The following is a 12967-nucleotide window of genomic DNA, read 5'->3' as shown; positions in this document are numbered from 1 at the left end:
AACGGCTACGAGCAACATTCAAACAGAATGTAGAATTCACGTGCAGGTTATAAACACGCTACGTTTTACGATTGCGGACGAAAGAAAATGTCAAATTCTCGTGAATAAAGTTTTTCACACGCAAACACGTTTCAAGTGCCGGCCGTTTGTTTGAGTGTGAAATTGGAGTACCGTCGGATCGATTTGTGAATAAACGGACACATAAAACCGCAATCTAGCGCTAGAAAACCGCTCCACTCAAGATGGTATCAACCTTTGTGTGCTGCAAAACGAATGCGGCGGTGGGTAAGTGTTGTCGGTGGGTCCCCCGTAGCTGGTCGGTAAAAATAGGTTCCGCTGTGAACAAATGCTGACGAAATTTTCCATTCAGGTGGACTAATTGCGGCCGAACTGTTACGCCCGGCGTATCCGTTGGAAGTGCGCTGGGGTAATGAAACGTCCATCTCGTACTCCACGCGTACGCTCTCTTGCATCACCAACAATGATGTGCTGCGGGCGTTGGCCAGAGTGGCCCCATCGTTCCGGCTGTACGGTGCAACGCCGATCGAAAGGACGCAGATCGACCATTGGCTGACGTACACGCTCTCGATGGAGAAGAACCTGTCGGATGAGTTACAGTATCTGAACAAATGTCTCGGTCCGCTAACGTATCTCGTGGCCAACCATCTGACCATCGCCGATTTGGCCGTGTTCAATGAGCTGTACGTTCGTTTCGACGAGCTGAAGAAGATCGGCATTCCAGTGCACGTGCAACGGTGGTACAATCTGATCCTAGCACAACCGTACACGAAGGAAGCGCTACGCAAGCACGCCAGCGAGCTACAATCGGCGGCAGCTTCCTCGGTGAAGGTAAAGGAATCGACTCCCGAACGGAGCGCGGATGGCAAACGCGAACAGGGTAAGTTCGTCGATCTGCCTGGTGCCGAGATGGGTAAGGTGGTGGTACGGTTTCCCCCGGAAGCGTCCGGCTACCTACACATCGGGCATGCCAAAGCGGCCCTGCTCAACCAGTACTATCAGCAAGCGTTCCAGGGCACGCTGATCATGCGCTTCGATGATACGAATCCGGCGAAAGAGAACGTACACTTTGAGCAGGTGATTCTTGAGGATCTTAAGATGCTACAAATCAAGCCGGACCTGTTCACGCACACGTCTCAGTACTTCGATCTGATGCTGGACTACTGTGTGCGCTTGCTGAAAGAGGGAAAGGCGTACGTGGACGATACGGAACCGGAACAGATGAAGAAGGAACGTGAGGAGCGCGTGGAGTCGAAAAATCGCAGCAACACCCCGGAACAGAATTTGGCAATGTGGGCCGAAATGGTGAAGGGATCGGAAGCGGGACAGAAGTGTTGCGTGCGGGCTAAAATCGACATGTCCTCTGCGAACGGGTGCATGCGCGATCCGACGATCTACCGCTGCAAAAACGAACCACATCCACGTACCGGCACGCAGTACAAAGTGTACCCGACGTACGATTTTGCCTGCCCGATCGTGGACGCAATCGAGAACGTTACGCACACGTTGCGCACGATGGAGTACCACGATCGGGACGAGCAGTTTTACTGGTTCATCGAAGCGTTAGGGCTCCGGCGTCCATACATCTGGGAGTACAGCCGGTTGAACATGACCAACACGGTGCTGTCGAAGCGCAAGCTTACGTGGTTCGTGGCGGAAGGGTTGGTCGATGGATGGGACGATCCCCGTTTCCCGACCGTTCGGGGTATTCTGCGGCGCGGCATGACGGTGGAAGGCCTGCGGGAATTCATCATTGCGCAGGGTTCCAGCAAATCGGTCGTATTCATGGAGTGGGACAAGATCTGGGCGTTCAACAAGAAGGTAATCGATCCGATCGCGCCTCGCTATACGGCCCTGGAAAGCGAACGACGCATCCCGGTTAATGTGGCCGGTGTACAGCCGGGAACAATGCAGGCAGCCGTGCATCCAAAGAACGCCGACATTGGCATGAAAACGGTCCACTATGGACCACGTGTGTTGATCGATTTGGCTGACGCGAATGAACTGAAGGAGGGTGAAAATGCTACGTTCATAAACTGGGGCAATCTGATGATCCAGCGGGTGAATCGCGGTACCGATGGAGTTCCGCTGTCGATTGACGCTACCCCGAACCTGGACAATAAGGATTACAAGAAAACACTGAAGCTGACGTGGCTTTGTGATTTACCGGCGGATCAGTACACGCCAACTTACTGCGTGTACTTTGAGCATATCATCAGCAAACCAGTGTTGGGAAGGGATGAAGACTTTAAAAATTATATCGGCCATCAGACGAGGGTAAGCATTGGTCAGGTGTCAGGCCTGGTAGCGAAATAGTGGTACTTACGTTATGAAATGTATCGTTACAGACTGAGGTTCAGATGTTGGGCGATCCGGAGCTGAAGAAACTCGGTAAAGGCGACATCATTCAGCTGCAGCGCCGTGGCTTCTTCAAGGTGGACCAGGCGTACCAACCGGCCAGCGAGTTTAGTGGTGCCGAAACACCGATTGTACTGTTCGCGATTCCCGACGGTCATGTTGCCGCTGTACCGACGGCAAACATCCCTAAGAAGGAAGTGGCTGGAGAGGTAAGTTGATGTTTTCACTGAACTTCTTTTGTTTTTTCGTACAAACCATTGAGCAAAGTAGGGTCTAAATTGGCTAGAATTTTAAAATACTTTAGAATTGTGTAAACACATTTGAAGAGATAGAGAAGAACCTAGTTTCTTCGTGTTCTTTAAACGAAAGACTGCTTGGATGCTGGCGAGAGTTTTACCCTGCTCCAACCATTGTGTGTATGTTTTGATGCTTTCTTTGTATGTAGTGGTGCCAATGCAACACACTGCTAGTGTTGGCTGTAAGCGAATACGAACGTAAAATCAAAGCAAGCGTACCGATAATTGCCTATGTAGAGGGGGGTTGTTTCGCGTTATGCTTGTTGCCCCTTATTGCTTCGTGATGTGTACTTTCGCTTCTTGAGCGATGAAGTACAAAAGAAGTTGTGTGGGGAGCCAGCTAGCGAAACCACGCTTTCGTGTGTGACACGTTGTACAGTTGGCGTTTTGTGTTGACAAATCGTTTTCGGTTTGCGCTCCAATCGCGGTGAAATATCTTATCAGCAGTAGGTATATACACCGGCAAAAGAAACTTGCCTTTCGTCAGTGTTTGCCACGGTGTCACGGCATTCTTCAAAAGTGTGTTAAATTTCGTGAAGAAAAACGCGATCGAAAGGACAATTAACTCACGGTGTTTTCTTTCTTTCGCTTGTCCCGATTCTTTTCGCAGAGCAAGAAGACGAAACAACCGGTTGCTAAACAACCGACCACCGTTGCTGGTGGTGCTTTGAACGCGTCCAATCTCAACGATTCCATCACCCAGCAGGGCGAAACGGTACGGAAGCTAAAAGCGGACAAAGCACCCAAGCCGGATGTTGACGCGGCAGTGAAAGTATTGCTCGATCTGAAGGCACAATACAAAACTCTAACGGGCAGTGACTGGAAACCGGGCGCAAGTGTAGTTGCACCGTGCACAGCATCTGTAGCGCCATCGGACACGGCCACTACGCTGAACGCAAAGATCGTCGAGCAAGGAAACTTGGTGCGTGATTTGAAGGCCAAAAAAGCCACCAAACCCGAAGTAGATGCTGCCGTTAAAGCACTGCTAGAACTGAAGGCACAGTACAAAACGGTGACGGGAAGTGAGTGGAAACCGGGAACAGCGCCCGTCCCAAGTACTATAGCGCCACAGCAAACGCCAACGAGTGGTGCAGATGAAATCAACGCCAAGATCGTCGAGCAAGGAAATTTGGTGCGTGACTTGAAGGCGAAAAAAGCGACGAAACCTGAAATTGATGCCGCAGTAAAGACGCTGCTGGAGCTGAAGGCACAGTACAAAACGGTGACGGGAAGTGAGTGGAAACCGGGTGTGGTACCGTCGGCGGTAACAGCTTCCGTTCCTTCCGCTGCATTACAACCGGCTGGTGGTGGTAACGTTGTTGCTGGTGAATCTGCGGAAGCGCTCAACAAGCAAATCATCGCACAGGGTGATCTTGTGCGCGATTTGAAGGGCAAAAAGGCTCCGAAAGCGGAAGTTGATGCGCAGGTTAAAACACTACTCGAGCTGAAGGTACGGTACAAGCAAGCGACAGGTGGACAGGATTGGAAACCGGGCTGTGTACCGCCGGTAAAGAAGGAAGACGCGAATCCATCCACAACGACCGGAGGAGAGGCCGATTTGCTGACACAGATCACTGCCCAGGGTGATAAGGTTCGTGCCCTGAAGGGTAGCAAGGCTGACAAAGCGACCATTGACCAAGCGGTGGCAGCACTGTTGAAGCTTAAGGCAGACTACAAGACGTTGACGGGCAAGGATTGGAAGCCGGGAGCGACAGTTTCCGCCGAAGGAAAAGAAAACATGTGTCCGGCTAGCGGCACGGAACAGGAAGTGCTGGTGGAGAAGATTACAAAGCAGGGCGATACGGTGCGCTCGCTGAAGGGTAGTGGTGCGGCCAAGGCTGAAATCGATGCGGCCGTGAAGGTTCTGCTGGAATTGAAAGCGGAATACAAGAAGCTTACCGGTACGGATTATGTTCCCCCCGGTGGTGGTGGTGCTGCTGCTACCGGTCGGCAGCAAACAAAGCCAGCCAAAAAAGAATCCAAACCGAAACCAGAGCAAAAGGCTAAACCTGAGCAAAAGGCCACCAAAGACGATGGTACAGGACCGAAGAAACAAACGCGCCTCGGGCTGGAAGCGACCAAGGAAGACAATCTGCCCGACTGGTACTCGCAGGTCATTACGAAGGGTGAAATGATCGAGTACTACGATGTGTCCGGATGCTACATACTGCGCCATTGGTCGTTCGCCATCTGGAAAGCGATTCGCAATTGGTTCGATGCGGAAATTACGAAGCTTGGCGTGAAGGAGTGTTACTTCCCGATCTTTGTTTCGCGGGCCGCACTCGAGCGCGAAAAGACGCACATTGCGGACTTTGCGCCGGAGGTTGCGTGGGTGACGAAGAGCGGTGATTCGGAACTGGCCGAACCGATTGCCGTACGTCCAACGTCCGAAACGGTCATGTATCCGGCGTACGCCAAGTGGATCCAATCGTATCGCGATCTTCCGATCCGTCTGAACCAGTGGAATAATGTTGTGGTGAGTAGTAGTAGCAGTTCGTCGCTTGACGTCCTGTCTATTTTGCTCTTAATGCTTATTTCCTTTTGTCCTGTGCTGTGTTTTAGCGCTGGGAGTTCAAGCATCCGCAACCGTTCCTGCGCACGCGCGAATTTCTGTGGCAGGAGGGCCACACTGCGTTCGCGTCGAAGAAGGAAGCGGACGAGGAGGTCCTTACGATACTGGACCTGTACGCGAAGGTGTACACCGACCTGTTAGCCATCCCGGTGGTGAAGGGACGGAAGACGGAGAAGGAAAAGTTTGCCGGCGGTGACTACACGACGACGGTCGAGGCGTACATCTCGGCGTCGGGCCGTGCCATTCAGGGCGCCACCAGCCACCATCTCGGGCAGAACTTTTCGCGCATGTTCGACATTGTGTACGAGCATCCGGAAACGAAGGAGAAGGAGTACGTGTTCCAGAACTCGTGGGGCATTACGACGCGTACGATCGGTGTTATGATCATGGTGCACGCGGACAATCAGGGTCTGGTGTTGCCGCCACGCGTCGCCTGCATGCAGGCCGTGATCGTGCCGTGCGGTATTACGGCAACCACGACGGATGAGGAACGGCGCCGGCTGTACGACAGTTGCCGCGAGCTTGAGCAAACCATCGTGAAGGCCGGCATTCGCTGTGAGGGCGATTATCGCGATAATTATTCGCCGGGCTGGAAGTACAATCACTGGGAGTTGAAGGGCGTCCCGGTGCGCATCGAACTCGGCTTTAAGGATCTGCAGAACGATCAGTTTGTAGCGGTGCGGCGAGACAATGGTGCGAAGCAGACGATAAAACGGGCCCAGGCAGCGGTGGAACTGGCGAATCTGCTCGAAACCATCCACACCAGCATGTACGAACGAGCGGAACGCGATCTGCACGAGCACACGAAGGTTACGAAGCAGTGGGGCGAGTTTTTGCAGTTCCTCGAGGCGAAAAACATCATCATGACACCGTTCTGCGGCGAGAGTAGCTGCGAGGATCGCATCAAAGCGGAGAGTGCGCGTGATGATGCGGAGGCGGAAGCTGGTGCACCGGCGATGGGTGCCAAGTCGCTGTGCATCCCGTTCGTGCAACCGGCCACGATTGATCCGAAAGCCGACAAATGCGTACACCCGGCATGTGGTCGTGCGGCCAAGTTCTACACACTCTTCGGAAGAAGCTATTAAGCAACTACGCACAAAGTGTGGAATGCTATGTGGGATGCTAAAGTGCGAAATTGACGCCACACAAATATTCTCTGTCAATGTTTTCTGTTCATTAAACTACTAATGTTACTAAAGTGTTTCTTTTAATACATATTTTTATGGGGTTAACAGACGAGAATGATACTTTCAAGAAATATTCAAAAAGACGTCGCTCTTGACGCAAGAATAAAGAACGAAATCGGATTTTAATCGTCCGTAGATAGTGGACGATAAATACAAGAACCTACATATGAAGGATTTTTCCCGCTTTAACCGATATATTCATACTATCGTTAACCATTTACTATTAGCATCTCAAATCATGAACAACGATAACGTGCGAAAAAGAATCCCTGTGAATTTTGCCGCAGAAAAAAGTCTTCGATGTTGTCGCAACGCGAGAACGTGAACAGGCTGAAATAATTTTTCAACACCAAGAGAGCATCCAACGAAGGAGGTAACACTAACTGGTAGAAACCAATACACTAAATTGCAAACCCTTCAGGCGCATAAAGTTTTACTTTTTTCGAAATAGCACAATGGTCCTCCCACATGACAATTAAGGTCATTATAACGCAGCTTTGCAAATTGCATACATTTAGGCGTAAAACGATATATGATCGTTACTATAACAGAAGACGCCTAAGGGGTATGCAATGTGGTGTATTGGCTTCTACCAGTTGGTGTTACCTCCTCCGTTGGATGCTCTCTTGGTGTTGAAAAATTATTTTTTGATACGGGTCGCTTGCGGCAAAATCGAAACGATCGAGCCCCGGGTTCATCCGAATGTCCTGATTTTATTGTCATCGCGTATAATACACAAATCACGCACGCCTGCAGGTAAGTTTTATCGTAGAATTTATATTAGCCCCGGATTTATTACAAATATTTGCGTCATAAATTAGACTGCGCGCGTTTTGCTGCATTTAGAAATAATATTTTGTTTTTGTTATGCTCCATCATTCTGTTTTGTGTTTTGTTAAATAATCATATCGGTACTGTGTTTCGCGTCTTGTGTTATGTTTGTTGTCTCCTGTCCTTCCTACACACAGCTTTAGTTTGTTTCCATTCGTTCTTTCTGGTCTCGTCGTGGCCGCCTTTATTATTTTGCACTGTTTTTGTAGCAGCAAAATATGCAATTTAGTGCAGTTTACCTCTCCTTTCTGTTTGTCTTATCGACGCTACTGCAAATGGTCGAGCATGGTGCGAGTTTTCACACCATAACCATTGTAGAATGGAAACTGCACCCTGCCACACAGCACTCCCTTGCGCGCTTCACCAACCCCGCGCCGTATTTGACCCCATGATTTTTGCAAGCTATCGGCAGACCCAAATATCTTGCTATTGTGTTTGCTCATTCTTCTAGGATGCGAAAGATAAAAATATATAATTCTTATACTATTCAACTAATCGATCTGTGTTTGTAGTTTTTCGTATGTTTGGGGAAGTTTGTTTTTTGTTATCTCTCTTCTGTTAATTTCTTACTATTTGCGTATGTGTGTGTGTCGTTTGAGTTGTGATTTTTTTTGTGAACTACTTCCTCTGGGAAGGAGAAGAAGGAAACGATAATCGCACAGCAGATTGTGAGTCAACGTTCAACAAACGAAGCTCCGATCCTGGATCATGGAATATGATGAATAGAAATGTATGCCCTTTTTTGTTTCGATGTTTGCTAATTGTCCATTCGATAGAGAAGGTAAAGCGACCCAGTTATGGCTACAATATGTCATTACCACGGAGAGTTTACTGTTTCAAATCTTAATCATGGACAATATTATGTGAAACTTCCCAGAGATCGTCCTGTCTTTTGGATTGTAGAAGAGAACATTTTAACGTAAGCCCTTATTTGTAACACGAAGAACGCAATTTGTTGTCTAAAACTCATTAAATATCCGCGTCCTAAATCGCGCTCTCATCCGCATCACTTTCTAAGTTTACTATTTCCAATACAGTTCTGTCCCAAACGTCACGGTAAAGTTACAGAAGTGGTGTAGAAAGAAAAAAAAAAGGATTTTGCATAAATGTGCGAAATTAAAAGAGATGTCGTGTGCGTGTGTGTATGTGTGGTTTTGTTTCCTTTTTTTTTAAATAAAATAGCTCTGAGGGATGCAGCCAAGGTCAAGGTGAAGATAATTAACTTAACTAGTATATATCGGAATTGGAATTAGTCAAAGAGGGATTCGTTTCTACCGTGTACACTCTGCTCCGCACCTGTGGTAAAATTGTGGAAGCGTTCCATTCGCATCGTAACTGTTGATTTGTTTTAAAAATAGTTTTATGCAATCGATTACATTGTTCTTACCAGTTTTGTTGCTTTTTGGAGTCTTAAGTTTTGTCTTCCAACGACAAGGTCGTCTTGGGATGCTGCTGCTCCACCACCACCTCGTCGTCATGATGTTCGTCCATCTTTTCGTGCTGTTGCTGCTGCTGCGAACCATGAGAATGATGGTGATGGTGATGATGATGATGATGATTATGGAGGTGATCATGCACAGACGGTTCATCGTGTGGATCGTGATGCGGATCGGTAGCCATGGCTTGGACACTTTCTTCACCACCAGCGCACACCGCACCGCCGCCCTGCGCTGAAAGACCATCGGCAACATCGTTAAAGTGTTCATCCTCCGGTAGCAGACATTCACTATCGTCCACCAGGCAATGATCATCGTTCAGGATCGTGTGTGATTGCTGATGGTGACCGTCCGTGATCGGAGTCGGTTCCATGTCTACGACCGCATCCGTACCATCAACGGCAGGTGCTACCGGGTTCGTGGCCAGGGGTCGAATCGGTTTAATCTTTGCATGTTCCGTTTCGATTAACTTTCGCAATTCATCCTAAAAAAAGGGAAATGTTTCAATATCATTTGTTTTTTGCGACGCGGGACAGATTCGCAGGATCACGCAGGTACTACTTACTCCCCAGCCAAGTTGGTCGGCTAAGAAGAAACACCCATCGTCACAGTTGCCCGTCCAGGCAACGTCACGCCGGTTGCCGGGCAGATCGAAGCACAACCCCTCACCGAACATCATGGAACGCAGGAAACCGAAATTACTGCACCCGACCTTGTCCCGGTTGATTAACAACCGGACACAATCGTCGTTGGCGTACTCCACCAGGGAAGCAAATGGTTGCACGGTAAGCGAGGTCCCCATAATGATGAGCAGGTCACAATCGGCAAAGTCCTGGTGTGGCAGCATGTGAAACCGCTCCGGCAAACCTTCACCGAAGAACACAATGTCCGGTTTGATCACACCACCGCACGGGCAGGTTGGTACTTCGTCGGTGAATATTATCTCTGTGGATGGAATGGGAATAAATCAATAATTCAATTTAGGCCTAACCTCAGAGGGTTGTAATATTGACTAGACTGGTAGGAAATAGTGACCACCAATTTGGGGAAAAATCAACTTAATCCTAGTGTATTTACCCTTCACGAACTCCAAACTGTAGGCCGTCTTGCACTGGAGACAGTGATTCGTGTAGAACGTTCCGTGTGCTTCGACGATCTTCTCCTCGTTAATGCCGGCGATGCGTTCCAACGTGTCGATGTTTTGCGTGTAGTGGCGCACCAGCAAACCTTTCTGTTCCAGCAGCCGCACGAAGTAGTGCGACGGTGTAGGTTTGAACGTACCGGGATACAGTTCCTTGGCTAAGGTAAAGAACGGTTTGGGATTTTGGTAAAGATATTCCAGCTCAAATATGGCCTGCGGGTAGGGCAGATTGTACTTCATCAAGTTGTTGTACAGTCCCGTATCCGGAGAGCGAAAATCTGGTATGCCGGCGGCTGCAAATAATTAAAATAAAAAGAACAACAAACATTTCATAAACCATAATTGCACGGTTGACGGTTCGTTATCAGCAGCAGTTGCACACTCACAGGTTGATATACCAGCACCGACCATGGTGACGATCTTTTTAAAGCCTCCGTTTTTCCAATGTTTCAGTACACCGTCGATATCGACTGTTTCCAGCACTCTCCGACTTGCGGCGCCACCAGATCCGTCCTTGTTGTCGAACCTATCGGCCGTATAGAAACCAAGCTTGTCGGACAGATACTGGCGTATTCGCTCGATGCTGATTGACTCTTCGCCATCGTCTTCGTTATCATCGCACTGTAGAAATTCGGGCAATCCGGCTGGTTCGGGCCCGGCTATACCGTTCACAATGGAGCCCGGAGGCGATGGGCCCAGCGGTGTAATGGTTGGATCCGACGCAGGCTCCGTCAGGGCAACGGATGCACCTGCTATGGCGGAAGCGGCGGCCGGTACGGTGGACGACGCGGCAGCAACAGCAGCCGCAGTGGCTGCGGCTGCAGCAGTTACCAGGGTCGTTGTTGGGTCACCGTCCGACTCGGCACCTCCACCGATGCAATGCAACATGGGCGCATGATGCGGTGGGGAAGCCGACGCAGCATTAGCAGGGCGCTCCTCCGACATTCCAACTGTGCGACGGCCACCGACAGCGAATCGGCGCACACTCTCGGATAGCGTTCGGACGGTGGAATTCAGCTGCTCGATTACTGCGGACACGGTGATGGGCTTCCCGGTGGCGAATGCCAATGCAGATACAACCGTTTTCGCAGCCAGCTACAATGGTTTACGGACACGGAGGGGATGCAAACACTTTTTCGATTGGTGCCAAAAATGACCCATACGCAAACGTCAACCCCAAGCGAATATTTTCGTCTTTCTTCGTCGTTCTTTTTGCTTGTCATTTGGCAGTGTTGCCATATCAATTGGATTTACTTTATCACGGGGTTTTACTTTAGCGATAGCGTGGATGACCAACCAAAATGGGACGCGTTGATTCATGTTGAAGTAAAAATTACGGACAAAATTGATAAAGATATGAGTAGGAAGCAAGACGCTTATGATTTGGAAATTGATGGGGATTCCAAAAATAAGCACTTATCTATAAACTTTATACCAAGAATAGACGCCAAACGCTTTTGTTTACAGTTTCTTTTGTTGTTAGCTGTCAATTGCGTGTCAACGAGAAGACCAAATTCCCGTATAAACATGTACGATGTTTGCTCGTACATTTTTGATTGATTTCCAAGCATTTGAATAACTTGTGGCCGAAGCGTAGGACTAAAAATCGAATTATTTGAGCGGAGAGTGAATTTTACAACGCGGAATACAAAGTTAATAGCAGACAAATCTTTCTGCGAGAAGAATTAAATCAAGTGTCAAAGCAGTCGTATGAAAGTGCGCCAAATCGTCATAAGAAATACGTAGAACAGTAAACAATACTAGCCGGAATTATTTCTTCAACTTATCGATAAAAATGGCACAGATGGAAAGGTCGTTACAGTCGGCTTCTACAGTAGAAGAGGAGGAGGAATGCGGGCCATTGTTGATCCGGAAGCTAGAGGTTTGGTTAAAATCATGGTTGACGCGGTTTACAAAACGATCGTACGATCTTAATCTGTTTGATTTTGCAGGGCAACGGAATCACTAATGGGGACATTAAAAAACTTGCGGAAGCCGGATTCCACACCGTCGAAGCGGTTGCATATACACCAAAAAAGCACTTGCTTACCATCAAGGGCATCTCTGAGGCCAAGGCTGATAAAATTCTCCAGGAAGCAACCAAACTCGTACCGATGGGGTTTACGACAGCAACCGAATATCATCAGAAGCGGTCGGAAATCATACAGCTGACAACGGGATCGAAGGAGTTGGACAAACTGCTCGGTGGTGGCATTGAGACCGGTAGCATTACGGAGATATTCGGCGAGTTTCGCACCGGCAAAACACAGCTGTGTCACACGCTGGCCGTAACCTGCCAGCTACCAGTGAGTCAGAACGGAGGCGAAGGTAAATGTTTGTACATCGATACGGAGGGAACGTTTCGACCGGAGCGTCTGCTAGCTACCGCCGAACGATACAAACTGGTCGGCGTCCAGGTGCTGAACAATGTGGCTTATGCCAGAGCGTTCAATACGGACCATCAAACGCATCTATTGGTGTTAGCGGCGGCCATGATGGCAGAATCGCGATACGCGCTTATCATCGTGGACAGTGCAACCAGCCTGTACCGGACAGATTACAGTGGACGGGGAGAGCTGGCAGCTCGGCAGATGCATTTGGCCAAGTTTTTGCGAATGTTACTACGACTGGCGGACGAATTTGGTGTGGCGGTTCTGATTACAAACCAGGTCGTAGCACAGGTGGATGGTGCTGCTATGTTTAATCCCGATCCGAAGAAACCGATTGGCGGTAATATTATAGCCCACGCGTCTACCACACGGCTGTATCTACGCAAAGGTCGGGGTGAATCGAGAATCTGCAAAATATACGACTCTCCCTGTTTGCCGGAAGGGGAAGCCACGTTCGCTATCAATCCAGATGGAGTAGGTGACGTAAAAGAATAGAGCCACTGCCTTTATGGTGAGTGCGATACCATAGATAGGCATGTAAACAAGCGTTTATTTTCATTAAATGTAATATTTTCATCTTTTTTTTTCAAAATAATGGATTTCTAAGAGGAAGTGAAATTGAATAAAGAATAAAAGAAACTTAACACCAATATGTGCGATATAATTTCGATATTGCATATCAATAGCGATGGATAAAATAAACATAGGAAAGTGCAATTGATAGTGCTGTTAGGTTGG

At 48.7% G+C, this 12967-nt stretch overlaps 3 protein-coding genes across 3 annotated transcripts; 2 read left to right on the top strand and 1 right to left on the bottom strand.

Moving 5' to 3' along the window:
• Nucleotides 1-33: 33 nt before the first annotated feature.
• On the top strand, nt 34-6445 carry LOC125764665 (bifunctional glutamate/proline--tRNA ligase). The gene is made up of 5 exons (XM_049429107.1): nt 34-285; nt 371-2295; nt 2367-2585; nt 3283-5148; nt 5235-6445. The coding sequence occupies exons 1-5, from the start codon at nt 243-245 to the stop codon at nt 6327-6329; spliced, it is 5148 nt and encodes a 1715-aa protein (XP_049285064.1). The 5' UTR covers nt 34-242; the 3' UTR covers nt 6330-6445.
• Nucleotides 6446-7188: 743 nt separating this feature from the next.
• Nucleotides 7189-11039, bottom strand: LOC125764694 (NAD-dependent protein deacetylase sirtuin-2-like). The gene is made up of 4 exons (XM_049429201.1): nt 10226-11039; nt 9776-10132; nt 9264-9643; nt 7189-9182 (listed from the first exon to the last, which is right to left on the bottom strand). Exons 1-4 carry the CDS (start codon nt 10782-10784, stop codon nt 8673-8675), a joined length of 1806 nt encoding a protein of 601 aa, XP_049285158.1. The 5' UTR covers nt 10785-11039; the 3' UTR covers nt 7189-8672.
• Nucleotides 11040-11318: 279 nt separating this feature from the next.
• Nucleotides 11319-12879, top strand: LOC125764740 (DNA repair protein RAD51 homolog A). Its single transcript, XM_049429305.1, has 2 exons — nt 11319-11721; nt 11792-12879. Exons 1-2 carry the CDS (start codon nt 11635-11637, stop codon nt 12722-12724), a joined length of 1020 nt encoding a protein of 339 aa, XP_049285262.1. The 5' UTR covers nt 11319-11634; the 3' UTR covers nt 12725-12879.
• Nucleotides 12880-12967: the final 88 nt, after the last annotated feature.

The sequence above is a fragment of the Anopheles funestus genome, chromosome 2RL (genome assembly GCF_943734845.2).
Source record: "Anopheles funestus chromosome 2RL, idAnoFuneDA-416_04, whole genome shotgun sequence".
NCBI classification, from domain to species: domain Eukaryota; kingdom Metazoa; phylum Arthropoda; class Insecta; order Diptera; family Culicidae; genus Anopheles; species Anopheles funestus.
Note: the sequence above shows the minus strand (reverse complement) of the source record. Positions and strands in the feature narration are given on the sequence as shown.

Excerpts from the sequence above, each read along its gene's own strand:
- LOC125764740 (XM_049429305.1), top strand. The coding sequence starts at position 11,635 with ATGGCACAGATGGAAAGGTCGTTACAGTCGGCTTCTACAGTAGAAGAG. Across the intron at positions 11,722-11,791 it reads TGTTGATCCGGAAGCTAGAG|GGCAACGGAATCACTAATGG; the intron begins GTTTGGTTAAAA and ends TTGATTTTGCAG.
- LOC125764665 (XM_049429107.1), top strand. The coding sequence starts at position 243 with ATGGTATCAACCTTTGTGTGCTGCAAAACGAATGCGGCGGTGG. Across the intron at positions 2,296-2,366 it reads ATATCGGCCATCAGACGAGG|ACTGAGGTTCAGATGTTGGG; the intron begins GTAAGCATTGGT and ends GTATCGTTACAG. Across the intron at positions 5,149-5,234 it reads ACCAGTGGAATAATGTTGTG|CGCTGGGAGTTCAAGCATCC; the intron begins GTGAGTAGTAGT and ends GCTGTGTTTTAG.
- LOC125764694 (XM_049429201.1), bottom strand. The coding sequence starts at position 10,784 with ATGTCGGAGGAGCGCCCTGCTAATGCTGCGTCGGCTTCCCCACCGCAT. Across the intron at positions 9,644-9,775 it reads CAGTTTGGAGTTCGTGAAGG|AGATAATATTCACCGACGAA; the intron begins GTAAATACACTA and ends TTCCATCCACAG. Across the intron at positions 9,183-9,263 it reads CCGACCAACTTGGCTGGGGA|GATGAATTGCGAAAGTTAAT; the intron begins GTAAGTAGTACC and ends CCCTTTTTTTAG.